General features: G+C 36.2%; 1 protein-coding gene across 2 annotated transcripts in view; it reads left to right on the forward strand.

Annotated features, from left to right (window-relative positions):
• The window catches only part of PAPPA (pappalysin 1), a 266,709-nt gene that overhangs the window by 28,137 nt on the left and 224,089 nt on the right, over positions 1-14,483 (forward strand). For both annotated transcript variants that reach the window (XM_003757073.2, XM_031954192.1), the window contains exon 2: positions 7,297-8,365. In XM_003757073.2, the coding sequence (XP_003757121.1) occupies positions 7,297-8,365 (1,069 nt within the window). The remainder of the gene's footprint in view (positions 1-7,296; positions 8,366-14,483) is intronic.

The following is a 14,483-nucleotide window of genomic DNA, read 5'->3' on the forward strand; positions in this document are numbered from 1 at the left end:
GTTTCTTGAGGCCAGGGATCATTGTCTTTTCACTTTGTATCACCGTTGCTTATCACAGTGTCTAGTACATAGTAGGCACTTAACAAAAGTCACTCAGCGACTATGAGCCATTTATTAATTTATTTATTTTTATCTGGCAAACACTAAGTACTGAATATGCTTGAGGTTTGGGTCTGGGTGCAGAGAGGAATGCAAAGATAAAAAAGATAAAAAAAATCTATCCTGAAGATCTAAGGTGTGAATATAGAGAGACTAAGTATAAATTAGAACATGATAAATGTATAAGAGGAGTGGAGAATGTTTTGTAATGAGATAAGTGAATAATCAGTTTTCACTGGACCACCAGGGAACAAATTAATCATACACTTGATTGAGTAAAGGTGAGGAGGGTAAGGAGACCATTTCTGTCATAGGAATGTGAACAAAGGTCTGGAAGTTGGAAATCACAAGATAGCTTTTGTGAACTCTGAATAATTTAGTTTGGTGGGAACATGTGTGATATAGTGTGAGGTAGGTTTGCAAGCTTATAGCTGGATCCTAATTATGGAGGGGGATTTAATGTTAGTCAAAGATGTCTTCCCTTCACTCCTAAATAAGAAAGTTGTCATTGGTTACAACACCATCTCTTTTTAATCTTTTGCATTTGAATAGCATTATTCAATGAGCTAGACTGAACTAATAATTTTCATCCTTGTTTCTCTGCCTATTCAGTTGGGATCCTTCCAATTCTAAAAGATTATTGACCAATAGAATACCTTGCATATGATATGTCCTCCCTCAATCTTTCTTAGGATCATAAAATCATAAAAATGTTAGTGCAAGAGGGAACTTTAAAGAATATTTTGTTCAGACCTCTTATTTTAGAGCTAAGAAAAGTTTGTCCAAGAGAATTGAATTGACTTATATGACTAAAACTATACAAGACTCAATGGAAGATGGAATAGAACTTAGATCTCCAGATTTCCCCATATATCCCGTCTCCATTACATGAAAAATATAATTGCAAATGAGCTTTCCTTTCACATATTCAGCTCCCAATAAATGTTGGTTGAGTTGAATTCAGTGTCCAGGAAGGAAAGTTTCTGTGATCATTTCAAATTTACTTTGTTCTGCCACCTAACAAACAGTAGTATCTTCTTTGTTGTTATTTTGCTTAATTAGTATGTGTAAAATTTTTTCTCTATTTTTATGATTCTTGAGGGTCTTGTGGCTGTCCCCATGTATTCTGTTTCTGGAGTTTTCATCTTTGTACTCTATACTCTGATGTTGTATCTATATTAGTGGGTGAAAAGGAGCTAAAATAGATACCCAACTCAAGGGAAAACAATGAAGGCATTTCTACTTGAAGACTACTTATAGGGCATCAACCTTATGGGGGTGGAAAGAGAACTGGAATGAGAATCATAAGAGAAAGCTGTTATCTTTATTTTGAGTTAATCTTGACATACATCTGTTTGCCTAGGTATAAATGAAAGGTGGTTGTTGTATAAATTTTAATAATCTTATACTCACTTTCAAAAGACACAATGCTATATAATGAAATAAACTCTGGATTTAGGGATTTGCCTGGGTTCAGATATCAACTTTGTCACTTATCTTTTTGATGTCACACAAGTCTCTTTCAATCTTCTTTCTTTGATAGTTTGGTGAAACCTATGTATTCCTTTTCAGAATAATGTTTTTAAATCTACAAAATAAAATAAAGAGAATTAAAAAGAAAATCAATTGTATTGAAATATAGTTTATTTTTAAAGAAACATTTTTAGAACTAAATTTAAGACTCTTTGGTCTAGATTATAATAATAATTTGCATTTTTATAGGCTTTTAAGTGTTTCAGTGTAGTTTCTGAGTATTATCTCATTGGAAGCTAATAATTGTTCTATGAAATATGGATTACAGGCATTCTTCTCCCCACTTTACAGCTCAGGAAACTGAGGCTCTGAGAGGTTATATAAATTGGCCATAGTGACAGAACTAGTATATAACAGAGACAGGATTTGAGCTCAAGTTTTTCTGACATTCTTGGTCAATCTACTATCACATACTACCAGATTCATTCTTACCTAAATCCCATGATTCTATGGCCCACACTTTACCATTTACTTCAAGAACCTGGACAAAGGTTCAGACTCTCTGGGTCTCATTTTCTTTTCTGAAAAAATGAAAGGATTTGAATAAATGAAGTCCAAGATCCTACAAAATGCTAAGGATTCTATTAGATTTTAGAGTTGATATGGATTTATGCTAATGTTATGCAAATTACATGCAGAATTACGTGTGGCCCTCCAGCTTGATACATCTGGATATGGCCTCCCAGGGAAAATCCTCTGGGATTGTTCTGCCTAGGCTCATACTAGGAAGCACTACTCTCTCATCAAGATCTCTATTCCTCTTCCCCCATTCCCCATCTGTTAGAGGGTCTCTCTGTATGTCCCAGAGTGCATAGTTTGTTTGAAGCACTGCTAGGTGTGAAACAGGAGAAGAAAAAAGTAGCTTTAGCTACACATGGCAATATGAAGTTTTTTTGGAGGAAATGACTTTATAGAGAAATAAACAAATTCCATAACCCGGGCCCTGAACTTCCCAGTTTGTATTCTCCTGTCTACTTTCCCAGGTAAATATTTCCCAGAGAATTTCTGGGAACATTGTCTCAATCTCTTCTTATCTTCCAACATATTTTTGTTTTTTGACACCTCCCCTAGCTTCCTCTAAACCCCACTCTTTTAGGTCTCCTCAACTTCTGGGCCTGTTTTTTGATTTTTTTTCTTTTGCTCTGTCTCTTGGGTTCTTTTCTCTCTTACCCTTTTCTGTCTTTGCTTTGAACAGAGGCACACTCAGAGCAAATGCTGGTCTCAGAAAGGTTCTGAACTGAGGGCGCCCTACAGATGTATAAACATTTTACCTTCCTAACCCTGAGATCTCCCTTCCAAAGGCAACAGGAAAAGGAGAGAACTAAGAGCCCCTGGCAAAATAAAATGGGGGTTGGGAGGTGGCCTGTTCCAAAATTTTCAATTTTCCCATTAGAGATGACTTTCCTTCTTCTTTCAGTGATTGGGGGGGATGGGAAGAGGAGAAGGAGGGGTCAGGGCAGTGAGGTGGGAAAGAAAATACAATGAGCCCTCTGGTAACCTTTGCTCTTGTTGATACTAGGCAAGACCACACTGTTAATGAGTGATCGTTAGCAGATGGCTATTGAGCAACTTGGTCAGAATCAGAATCAGAAGTGAGGGCCAGGGACCTTGGGAGGTGTGAGGGGAGAGAAGAGGCCTTAATATTTTGTCTCCTAATGCCGACTAAACTGACAAAGATTTATGATTTCCAAGTGGCCTCCTTTGGTGGGAGTTTGTGGAGGTTTTCATATTTTTGGCAAGCTGACTCATGGCCTGTAATAAGGGTGCCATATTTTTCTTATGTTCCTATATATCTCAATCTCTTCCCACTTACTTTTCTTGAAGCAAATCCCAGACCATCAAGCTCAAAAGAAGAGAGAGAATATCTTTTCACTTTCTGTGTCCTTTGAATTCTAATTCCAGAGATATCAATTAGTACCATTTATCTCAATGTTCTTTTCTTCATATCTACCAATTCTTTTAACAATATTTATGTTTTTTGTCTTTCTGATAATTTCTCCCTCTCTGCTTGCACCTTCCTCTCCCCCTACTGAAATATTCAAGCCTCTCTTATCCTTAAGAAAAAAAAACAACAACAACAACAAAAAAAAAACCTCCTCACCATCCTCTCAAGATGTCATCCCTTTCCTCTATTAGTAATTGAGATGGCCACTTTCATTTCCTCATTTTCTACTTGTTCTTCAATCCTTTGCAATCTGGTCTCCAATCCTCAATCCTACCACTCTACAAGATCAACAATCATATCTTAGCTGTCAGCTCCAATGATCTTTTTTTAAATTTTTCAGCCTTTTTGACAATTTTTTGGAGTATTAGACTTTGCTAGCCATCTCTTCCTTCTACCTATTAGCCTAAGTCTCCATCTCTAGAAAGGTTTCATCTTTTTCTTTCCTTCCTCCATATAAGTGTAAATCTTAGGCTAACACCTCCAGAGCTGGAAGGCATCAGAAACTATCTAGTCCAACCCCTTTATTTCAAATTTGAAGAAATTGAGGCCCAGTTAAGTGACTTGATCAAGGAAACACAACTAACTATATTGACTTCATCAAGAGAGATTCTATCCTCAGATCTCTCTCATCACTCTCTTCAGATGACTAAGTGGTACAGTGGGTAGAGTACTAGTCCTGTAGTCAGGAAGCTGCATCTTCCTGAGTTTAAAAGCAGTCTCAGATTCTTATTAGCTATATGACTTTGGATAAGTCACTTAATCCAGTTTACCTCAATTCCCTCATTTGTAAAGGAAATATGGAGAAGAGAATGGCAAATCACTCTAGTAGTTTTGTCAAGAAAACCCCAAACAATGTCACAAAAAGTTCAGATATTACTGAAAATGAGAGAACAACAAAAGGGACATGTGGATATCTAAGTAGAAGGATAATGTTTGGGATTTCACTGGTATAATGAACTCCTTTGAAGAAGTTCACTTTATTAATGCAAATAGCAACTGCTTTGCATCTTACAGCCTATGGAAAGTTTGTCTGAAGGAGGTAAGAGGTTAAATGAATTTTCTATGGTTTGACAGAAACATATGTCAAAAATAAGAGTTGAATCCAAGTTTTCCTTAGTCTCAGGCTAGCTCTCTTTTTATTACTTTGTGCTTTCTTTTACACACACACACATACACACACACACACATTTTAGTTCCAGAGCTGTTCCTTATACTGATGTTTTTCTGTATGTACGTGTGCATGTGTGTATATAGACACATATTATGTAGCATATGTAAATGTAAACAGCCCTGAGCTCACCTGAAATCCAGGTTCACAATTTTACTTGCTTATAAGATATTTATGCTTAAATATCCTATTGATATTTCATATTTAACTTAAAGCTGAGTTGATCATCTTCTTCCCCTTAATTCCCTCTTTTCCTCTGTATTTATTGATTTTGCCAATACCATCCCAATACCTCCTCTACCCCCCAAAATAAACCAAAACAAAACAAAAAACATACAAAACCCTAAACCTCTCAGTAATTTTGATTTTTTCCTTGCTTCCAGTGTCCTTGGATAGCCATTTCTTTCACTTATCCATCTCATCTTTTCTATTCACATAACTACTAGCTTAGGTCAGTTCTTTATTAATTCTCCCCTCCTTCCTCACTGCATTGCATAGGTCATCTCCCCCTTTCTTGAAATGCATTTCCTAATTTCCTCTACATCTCTGATGCAGAAAATGATTTCACTTACTGCAAGATACAAGTAAAATAACATTTCTTCCATGAAATTTTCTGAGATGCCACCAGATAAGGTGATGACTTTCTTCTCCAATTTATTTTTAGTGCTTTGCCTAGTCTGTCCTTTGCCTTATCCTATTTCATATATCTAAATATTTGTTGACATGTTGTATAGCTCCTGTCATATTATTAGTTCTCTGAGAGTAGAAATTATCTTTTTCCATTTTTGTAGTCCCAGGATCTTGAACATATTGTAGTGGGAACATAACCAGCATTTGCTGAATTATATTGATTATAAATGTAGAGTAAGAAAAACAAAAGATACAAGCATGAGAATGATATCTGTTTACCCACCAGCAAGCATTTCTTAAATATATATTACGTGAACTATATTTTGCTGGATCAGAATAAGATAGCCAATGAGACAGAATTCCTACCCTCAACTACTTCATGGTTAAATTAGAGATTTAGCCTATTTATAAAGATAAATACAAATATAATAGGATTGGATAAGTGCTAAATGAGTATAAAATGCCTTGAGGTTAGCTTAGGGATTTGGGCTTGGGGGTCTAATGGAAATTGGTCAGCAAGAAGTTACCAAATTGAGACATTCTCTGACATATAAAGAAAGAATAGCTATGTTCATACTTAGTGCAAGATCCCAAGTTCAATGTCTGAGTAAAGACTGTGAGGACATTCTCAATTTATTATTCTGGACATTCTCCATGAGCATCCTATTAGCGCTAATGGAAAATGTGCAGCTTAAGTTATGATGGCGGAAATCAATCTTGAGCCTGAAGTAGAAATTGTCTAAAAGGGTATATTGCATTCATTTTTATCTCTCTCTCCTTCTTTCTCTTTCTGACTCATATATCATTGTCTAGTGACCATTCTCTATTTCATAGAGACTTCAGATCTCAGGATTACAAAGAGCCTTAAGGGTCTCCTAGTCTAGTTATTATTATTGTTTCTTTGTTCTGGAAGAGGACCAATGATATCTCCAGGGTGATGCCTTGACTATTGAGTATGGCAGAGAGAGGTGTGCCTTCCTCTAGTATTGTTAAACTCAAATAGAAATGCTTCACAGTGGGCTGCCTATTGATTTAAAAAACTATAAATTAACATTATCTAAGTTATATTGGATTTTAACTTATTTCATTAAGCATTTCCTAATTACATTTTAATTTAGTTCTCTGAATTCTAGGACCGGGGATTTTGCCTTCCACAATTCTCACATCTTCTTGTCTAGTCTAGTTCCTACCTGAAGCATCTATATGAAAGGGATTTTAGTGGAAGACTTCTGAAGTTCCTTCCAACTCTGATATTCTAAAATTAAAATATTCCTTGAGGTAGAGAACTTTATAGATCTCTTGCTTAGAGTTCATTAAATATTTTGTTTTGTAATTTTGTGTGGACCTTTAGAATATTGTATATTAAAGTTAGGTGTGTTTGTCTTATCATAAGCTCCATGAAAGAAGCAATTCTATCATATTTAAATTATATTTTATCATATCTAGAATAGTCTTCAATAATTAGTGTACTGAATGTATAAAAATAGGGATGTATAAGTTCCATTTGCTAAATGTATAAATGAATGAATGTCAGTTCAATATAAGGTATATATCTTTATAAAAATAATCAGGGTAGTTAGGACAGGGATGAACAAAAAGATTGATCTAGTGATCAAAATAGCAAAGCCATTTTTGAGGTTTTCTCCAGTAGACCCACAGTAAAATGGAAACTTCACTACCCTACAGATAAAATTGATACAAATACAAAGGATGATTTTCCTTTATAGTGAGTGTACAGCTACCCTGGTCTCTGTCCAAGAAACAGGAGTCACATCTATTGCATTTGACCCCCAATTCTCCTGTCTAGTTATTGTAACAGCTTAATTGCTATGATAGATTTTCATAAGTTGAGATGGGATGGGGAAACATTTATGTGTTTTCTTACTTTATTCATTCATATTTCTTTTTTGGGGATACATAGGACTGTATGACAAATGTTCTTACACCTCTCGTGACCGAGGATGGGCCGTGGGAATTCACACCATCAGTGACCAGGGCAACAGAGATCCCCGTTATTTCTTCTCCATGAAGACAGATCGAGCTCGAAAGGTGACTACCATCAATGCTCATCGAAGCTATCTCCCTAATCAATGGGTGCATCTTGCTGCCACATATGATGGACGATTGATGAAGCTCTATGTGAATGGTGCCCAGGTTGCAATGGGGAGTGAGCAAGTGGGTGGCATTTTTAGCCCTTTGACCCAGAAGTGTAAAGTGCTCATGCTGGGTGGGAATGCCCTAAATCATAATTATCGGGGTTACATTGAGCATTTCAGTCTTTGGAAGACAGCTCGATCTCAGAAGGAGATCTTATTGGATATGGGGCGGGCAAATCATGGCCTAGGCACTGGACTACCTCAGCTTGTTATTCAAGAGAACTTAGAGAACATGAAGAGCATGTGGTCTTCTATGAAAGATGGAAGCAGCCCCCAAGTTGAATTCAGCTACCACCATGATTTACTGCTTGATACTAGTCTGGAGCCACCGTTGTGTGGGCAGACACTCTGTGACAATGTAGAAGTGATTGCCAGCTACAACCAGCTCCCAAGTTTCCGCCGCCCCAAATTGGTGCGTTACCGGGTGGTGAACATTTATGATGACAACCATGAGAATCCAACAGTCAGCCAACAGCAGATTGAATTCCAGCACCAGCAACTGACAGAGGCCTTTGACCGTTATAACATCACATGGCAGCTGGAAGTGCTGGAAGTTAGGAATTCATCCCTGCGCCATCGTCTCATCTTAGCCAACTGTGATATCAGCAAGATTGGAGATGAGAACTGTGACCCAGAGTGCAACCACACTCTGACAGGCTTTGACGGTGGGGACTGCCGGCACCTCCGACATTCAGCATTCAGCAAGAAGAAGCAGAATGGAGTATGTGACATGGATTGCAACTATGAGAGATACAACTTTGATGGGGGGGAGTGCTGTGACCCCGAAATTACAGATGTCACCAAGACATGCTTTGATCCAGACTCTCCATACAGGTAGGCAAATTTTTAAGCAAAAGTCCTGTACAAACAGTACCCAAAACAATCAGTGGAGACATTTATATCTTCATTTTGCAGATGAGAAACCTGAGGCACAGAGATAAATTATCAAAAGTCCCAAACCTAGGTAATGGCAGAGGCAAAACTAGGAGCCAGGTTTTCTGTCCTCATTCTTTCATGCTGGTTATAGAGAGCATATGCATAAGGAGAAACAGTGGAAAGGTAGAAGGAATACTCAGCTTACTTAATAATTGACTGAGCTTGCACTGTGGCCCATATAATAAAACTAGAAACCCATAACCAAAACTGCACTAAAACTGGTCTAGGCTCACTTCAGAGAATGTCCTTCAACCCTGAGGGCTGGAGATCCCAAGTCAAGAAGAACCAGCTGTTCTGAGTTTCTTTGGTTAAAACTGAACTGTTGCTTTCTATTTAACACGTACAATAGTGGACTTGCTGATGTTTTCAGCATGTTTGCTGGTCTTTGCATTTTTTTTTTTTTTTTGCTGACTCTTCTCTTAAAAAGTGCTGGCCTCCTGAACACAAACACAATATCTATAGAGAAAGGGATGCTGGCTCAGGGAGTAGGGAGGTAAGCAGAGAATCAAGGAGTTCTGGGAGTCAGAAAATATAGGAGTCTCTCTGCTTGATCCATAGTCTTGAACTTTCAAATATGGGATTTTAAAACTTGAAGAAACAAAACTCTTTCCTTGTTTGGACCTTAGTTTTTTCTCATGTAAAATAAGTAGCTTGGACTAAATGGTCTTTATCATCCCTTTCAAATTCAAAATTTCATGATTCTGTGGTTTTATGTTAGGGAGAAGAAATAAAGGAGAGAGTAATTGGACTTCTAGAATAGTGTCCTGGAGCTCGTCACTCCCTGCCCTTCCAGCTTGTCCTTCTAAGATACTGCTTCTCAAACTGTGTGCCATAGATCCCTTTGGAAGTCTTGCAGAGCCAGTGAACCTTTTCTCAATACAATGTTTTTAAATAATTGAAAGAAATGCTGTTTTAATTAAGGGTTAGTGAGGGGAAAGTATATAATTATGTATATAAATATACATATGTGTGTATATGTATACATTTATACATGTATTTGTATATATATGCATACATACACACACATATGCATATATATATATACAGATTTACTCATCAAGTTTATGATTCCTCAGAAATGTATCCATAGATCTTTTAGGGATCTGGTACTCAAATTAAAGATACCTGTTCTAAGATAAATGATAGAGAGGTCCACCAATCAACAATAATTTATTAATGCCCATAGAATTATGCCCAATCTTAATCAAGAAACTGCAGGTGAAGTAGAAGTATGACTGGATTCTTTTTTTTCAAAGAATTTATAGTCTTTTTGGAGAGACAAAACTAATATTTTTATGAAAAATAGTGAACAGAGGTCAGAAGGTAGTTTGATGATAAATTATATTACAGATTTTAAATTCAGAGGAGAGAGGAGCCAATGAGTAAAGGAGTAGTTAGGGAAGGTGCTCTAGTAAAAATTGGGTTTCAGATGGTCTATCAAGAATGGGTAAGGAATAATAATAATAATAATAACAACAACAATAGTACTTATATAATATTTTAAGGTTTGCAAAACACTTGATATAATCAGTCTTATTTGATCTTCACAATGATCCTGTGAAGTAGATAATATCATTGTTCTGATTTTACAGATGGGGATAAAAAGATCCTACAGGTGGCAAGGCATTATCTTAACTGAAGGGAAAATTAAGATGAAGGTAGAATGACAAACATATATAAAATGGCAGACAGAATCATTTTAGGTCCTAAAACCAGAGAAAAATTCTACAAGAAAGTTATGTGAAATGAGTTGCCCTTTCTGTTTAGTGAGGGGATTGGACTAAATTGAATCACTAAGACCCCAATAGGCTGTGAGCTAACATGCTACATTTCAAGTCCCTCCAAAGATGTAATATCCACCTTAAGTTAACCTTATAGTTCTAACAAGCAATGTTCTAAGTTCTCTTCCTGCCCTAACAATCTGTGTTCTAGGGTTCTTTCCATTATTAATATAGTATGACTATATACATTATATATAAATATATATTTAATTGACAAGCAAATTTATCCCTCCTCAATGTGTTCAGGTTAAAAGAGGGATTCTGGGATGTACAGATTATATTTGAAAAAGCTAATGATGTATTCTCAAGCCATCTCTTGCTTCCTAATTCACTGAACTGTTATTGCCCAGAAATCTCTGACTACAACCACGTGCCAGTGTTTTGAATGAGCACCAGAGATGCAAGTTTTCTGGCAGGGAAAGCAATACACACTGGATTAAACCAACCAAACAAAGACCTTTCTTTTGAAAATACCTAAGAATTGCTGTGCTCAGCCACAATGGCCCAAACCACATTAGCTCCTGTGGACAAAGGATAGCCTGTGGAAACCTGTGTTTAAAAAAAAGGAGAAGGGAAGGGTTTTGCTCAGGTGATCGTAGGGTTTAGGATCTGTTTGTGGATATGAGTTTTCTTTGCTTTGAAGTTTCTTAACCTCTTTCTACTCCCTTGCCATGTTAATCATGTTCCTTCCTGCCTAGCACTATTTGTTTCCTTAAGGGAGTTTTCTGTGACATGTATTCTACTATCAATCCTAGTATAAGGCAGCAGAATGTATGTAGACTATGATTGGAAAAGGGAGGGAAGTTCTGTCTCTTTCTATAAGCAAGTCACTCAACCTCTTAGTGTTCTGAGAAACTTTGTGAGGTTTTTAAGTTGCAGTGATGGTGCTGAGAACTTCATTGTTCTTTACCAAGACATTTCTATAATAATGAAATAACCCAGAGGAAGGAAGGAAAGAAAGAAAGAATGTAAAGAGAGAAGAAAGAAAAAAGGAGAAAAGAGGAAAGGAAGACAAGAAGTATAGAAGGAAGGAAGGAAGGAAAGAAGAAAGGAAGGAAGGAAGGAAGGAAGGAAGGAAGGAAGGAAGGAAGGAAGGAAGGAAGGAAGGAAGGAAGGAAGGAAGGAAAGAAGGAAGGAAGGAAGAAAAAATGGAAGGAGGGAGATGAGAAGAGAGGGAGGGAAGAAAAATGCACTTGTTATCAGGAGACACCAGTTCAAATCTTGTCTACTTATATTTCTAGTGTAAACACGTAGTTTTGCCTTTATGAGACTCAGTTTCCTGAACTGTGAAATGAGAAATAATAGTAATTACACTGCTTTCCTCACACGGTCATTATGAGTGATGTGTTTTGTAAATGTTAAAGTACTTTACAAAGATGACTTATTTAAGAAAACTTAATATATAAACACCAGAACTTATGAAACTGATCAACTACTTGAGTTACAAAAAGTATTCAACTAGCACTGAAGATATAATTCTATTTATTCTCAAAAATGGAAAGAAAAGGAAAAAAACCCTAAATTGCATAACTTTTTTGGGGGAAAATTAAATCCTTGTATAGTTCCCTTTGTCTAGGTTAGCACCTGCCTATGAATAGATTATTATTATATATATTATTAGATGATTGTGAAATCTTTGTCTTTTTATAAAAAAGAACATAGAATTAGAAGTGAAAGGTATGTTACAATTTGTGAATCACTTAGTATTGGTTATATCATTTGATCCTCAGAATAATGAAATCTGTCCCGCAGGTTTCGTCACTTCAGTTATTTTTTTAAATTTGAGGATCCTGAGGCCTAAAAATTTAGGTGACTGGCTCAAAGTTGAACTAGCAAGTAACAAAGCCAACACCAGAGTTGGATTCATCTACTACATTATGTTATCTCTTTTAAACTATGCTACTTCATACTCCCCTGGATTGATATTGTGAGCCAACCATCAAATTCTCAAGCCAAAAGAGGAGCCAGCAACATCAAACTAGTTGTTAAACAGGTTCAAGAATAATAGGATAGTGTATCTAGAAGAAATCTAGAACATAATAAAGTCCCTCAAAAGCCATCTCATCTAACACATATCTGAAGAAGAATACCTGAAGAAGAATCTCTTCTGCAAAATATCCCACAACTATTATTTTGGCTTCCAGTGAGGAAAAATACACTATCAAAAAATTGTTTGCATTTAGGTAGTGTGTTTAGAGTTACAAAATGCTTTCTACATAGTATATATTTATTTGTTCTTCCCAGCAATATTGGTAAGTACTCCAGAAATTCCCATATTATAGAAGAGGAAATAGCCTTGCCTAGAGAGATAAAGTAATTGGATAATGGTCACACACACCACTAATAAATGTGAATGGTGGTATTGAACACAGATCTCTAATAACTCAATACACTAATATTAAATATCTATTATATCGTGCTTCCCCCTGAGCAGCATGTTATAGGTTAAAGGAACAATTTAGAATTCATATAAGCTAATCACTTCTTTTACAGACATGAAACTAAGGCCAGGGAAGATTACCTGACTTGCTTAGCCATTAACATTGCTTGACTTGCCTAACATACAGACATACATCTACTAGGAGTAGATCTGGGGCTAAAATCTAGATCTTCTGATTCCATGTCTGTTGCTTTTTACATCATCCGTAACACAGTACCCTGCACATAGTTAAAGGGTCTGTTGAATTTAATTTAATTTGTGTTACATCCACATGACCTCCCTTGACTTTTATGCTGTCAGCAGTTGCAAGAAGCTTTGGCAACTATTACTACCTCTGTAATACTCACTCATCCCTTCCCATTTATTTACTACCATTCCTGAATTTGGATAACTAAGCCCTGTCACAAAAAAAAAAAAAAAAAAAAAAAAAAAGGAATAATTCAGAGCATGAAGATATTAGCTTAGAGGAGAAAAAAAAATGTTGGCAATTCAATTCTATAAATATCTATTATATACATACAGAGTACGGAGTAATATATTAGACTCTGAGTGAATTATTAAGTCAGGACATTTGAAGGGCTATCACAGTGAAGTTTGGGATAGTACTCAGAAGAGCCAATGGATAGAAGTTACAAAGAGGCAGATATGGACTTAATTTAAGAAATTACTAACCCAGAATTAGGAGATATTAAAACCAGAATGAAATACCTCACAAAGTAATTAAATTAGTAGTGACCCATTGTTAGTGACCCAAGCCCAGGCTAAATGACCACATGTCAAAGGGTCTAGAGGAGATTCCTGTAATATACTTTTGAGGTACAAGGATTGTAGTAAGACAGAGAATCAGATGCCTCTCTCAGTTCTGAGATTTCATGATCTCATATTTCATGATTTTTGCTGATTATATTCCATACTTCATTCCTTGGTGTCTTTAAAAATATGTTTATATGATCTTTAAGGTTTATAAAAATCTTTTCCTTGTAATTACCTTGTAAGATATAGAATGAAAATACTGTTATCCCTATTCTATGAATAAAAACTAAGAGTTTAAAACTTCATTAGAGTTTAAATGATGCTGTTCCCAAGTCATACAATCTATCAGCCTTGGGAGTCAGAATTTGAACCTAGATTTTCTGGTACTAATTTTTTTCTTCTTTCTTTGTAACAAGCTACTTCTTTTTCATAGCTCACCATTATAATCATGGTATGCATTGATTATACTTCACTTATGATACCCACTTTATAGAAGAAGAAAATGAGATTTAGAGAGGTGTTTTGTGCATAATCACATAGCTAGTGATGAAGAGATTGCAAATGAAACCAGAAACTATGCTAAAGGGTGACATCTGAGAGGGTATTCTTACAAGGAGGATGAATGTATCCAGGTTCTACTTGACACCCAAATTGATGAGGAACAGTTAATAACTGGCAGATACTATGACAGATTGAAATTTGCAGTCCACATGGTATCAGTCAAGTGTGCCTGTTGGAAGCATATATTCAGAGAGCTCAACTACCGCTGTAGAGATTCAGACTTGACAGAGGCATGGAATTCTATCCAAGGGTTTAAGGAGGAAATATGAGTTAAATAGGGAACACTCTACATGAAGCTTTGAAAAGGAAAGGAAAACAGGAATGGTTAATACAAACCATAAAGTCTCAGGAAATTCAGAGCGATGCCTGAAACTCCAGCTTGTGTGCCCCCTCCAGGGATGGAATATCACAGTCAATTCAGACAGTTCTCTTTTGGACAAATCTTGCAAAATATGAACAATGGAACTCTGAATGTGGTTAT

The sequence above is a fragment of the Sarcophilus harrisii genome, chromosome 2 (genome assembly GCF_902635505.1).
Source record: "Sarcophilus harrisii chromosome 2, mSarHar1.11, whole genome shotgun sequence".
Taxonomy (NCBI): domain Eukaryota; kingdom Metazoa; phylum Chordata; class Mammalia; order Dasyuromorphia; family Dasyuridae; genus Sarcophilus; species Sarcophilus harrisii.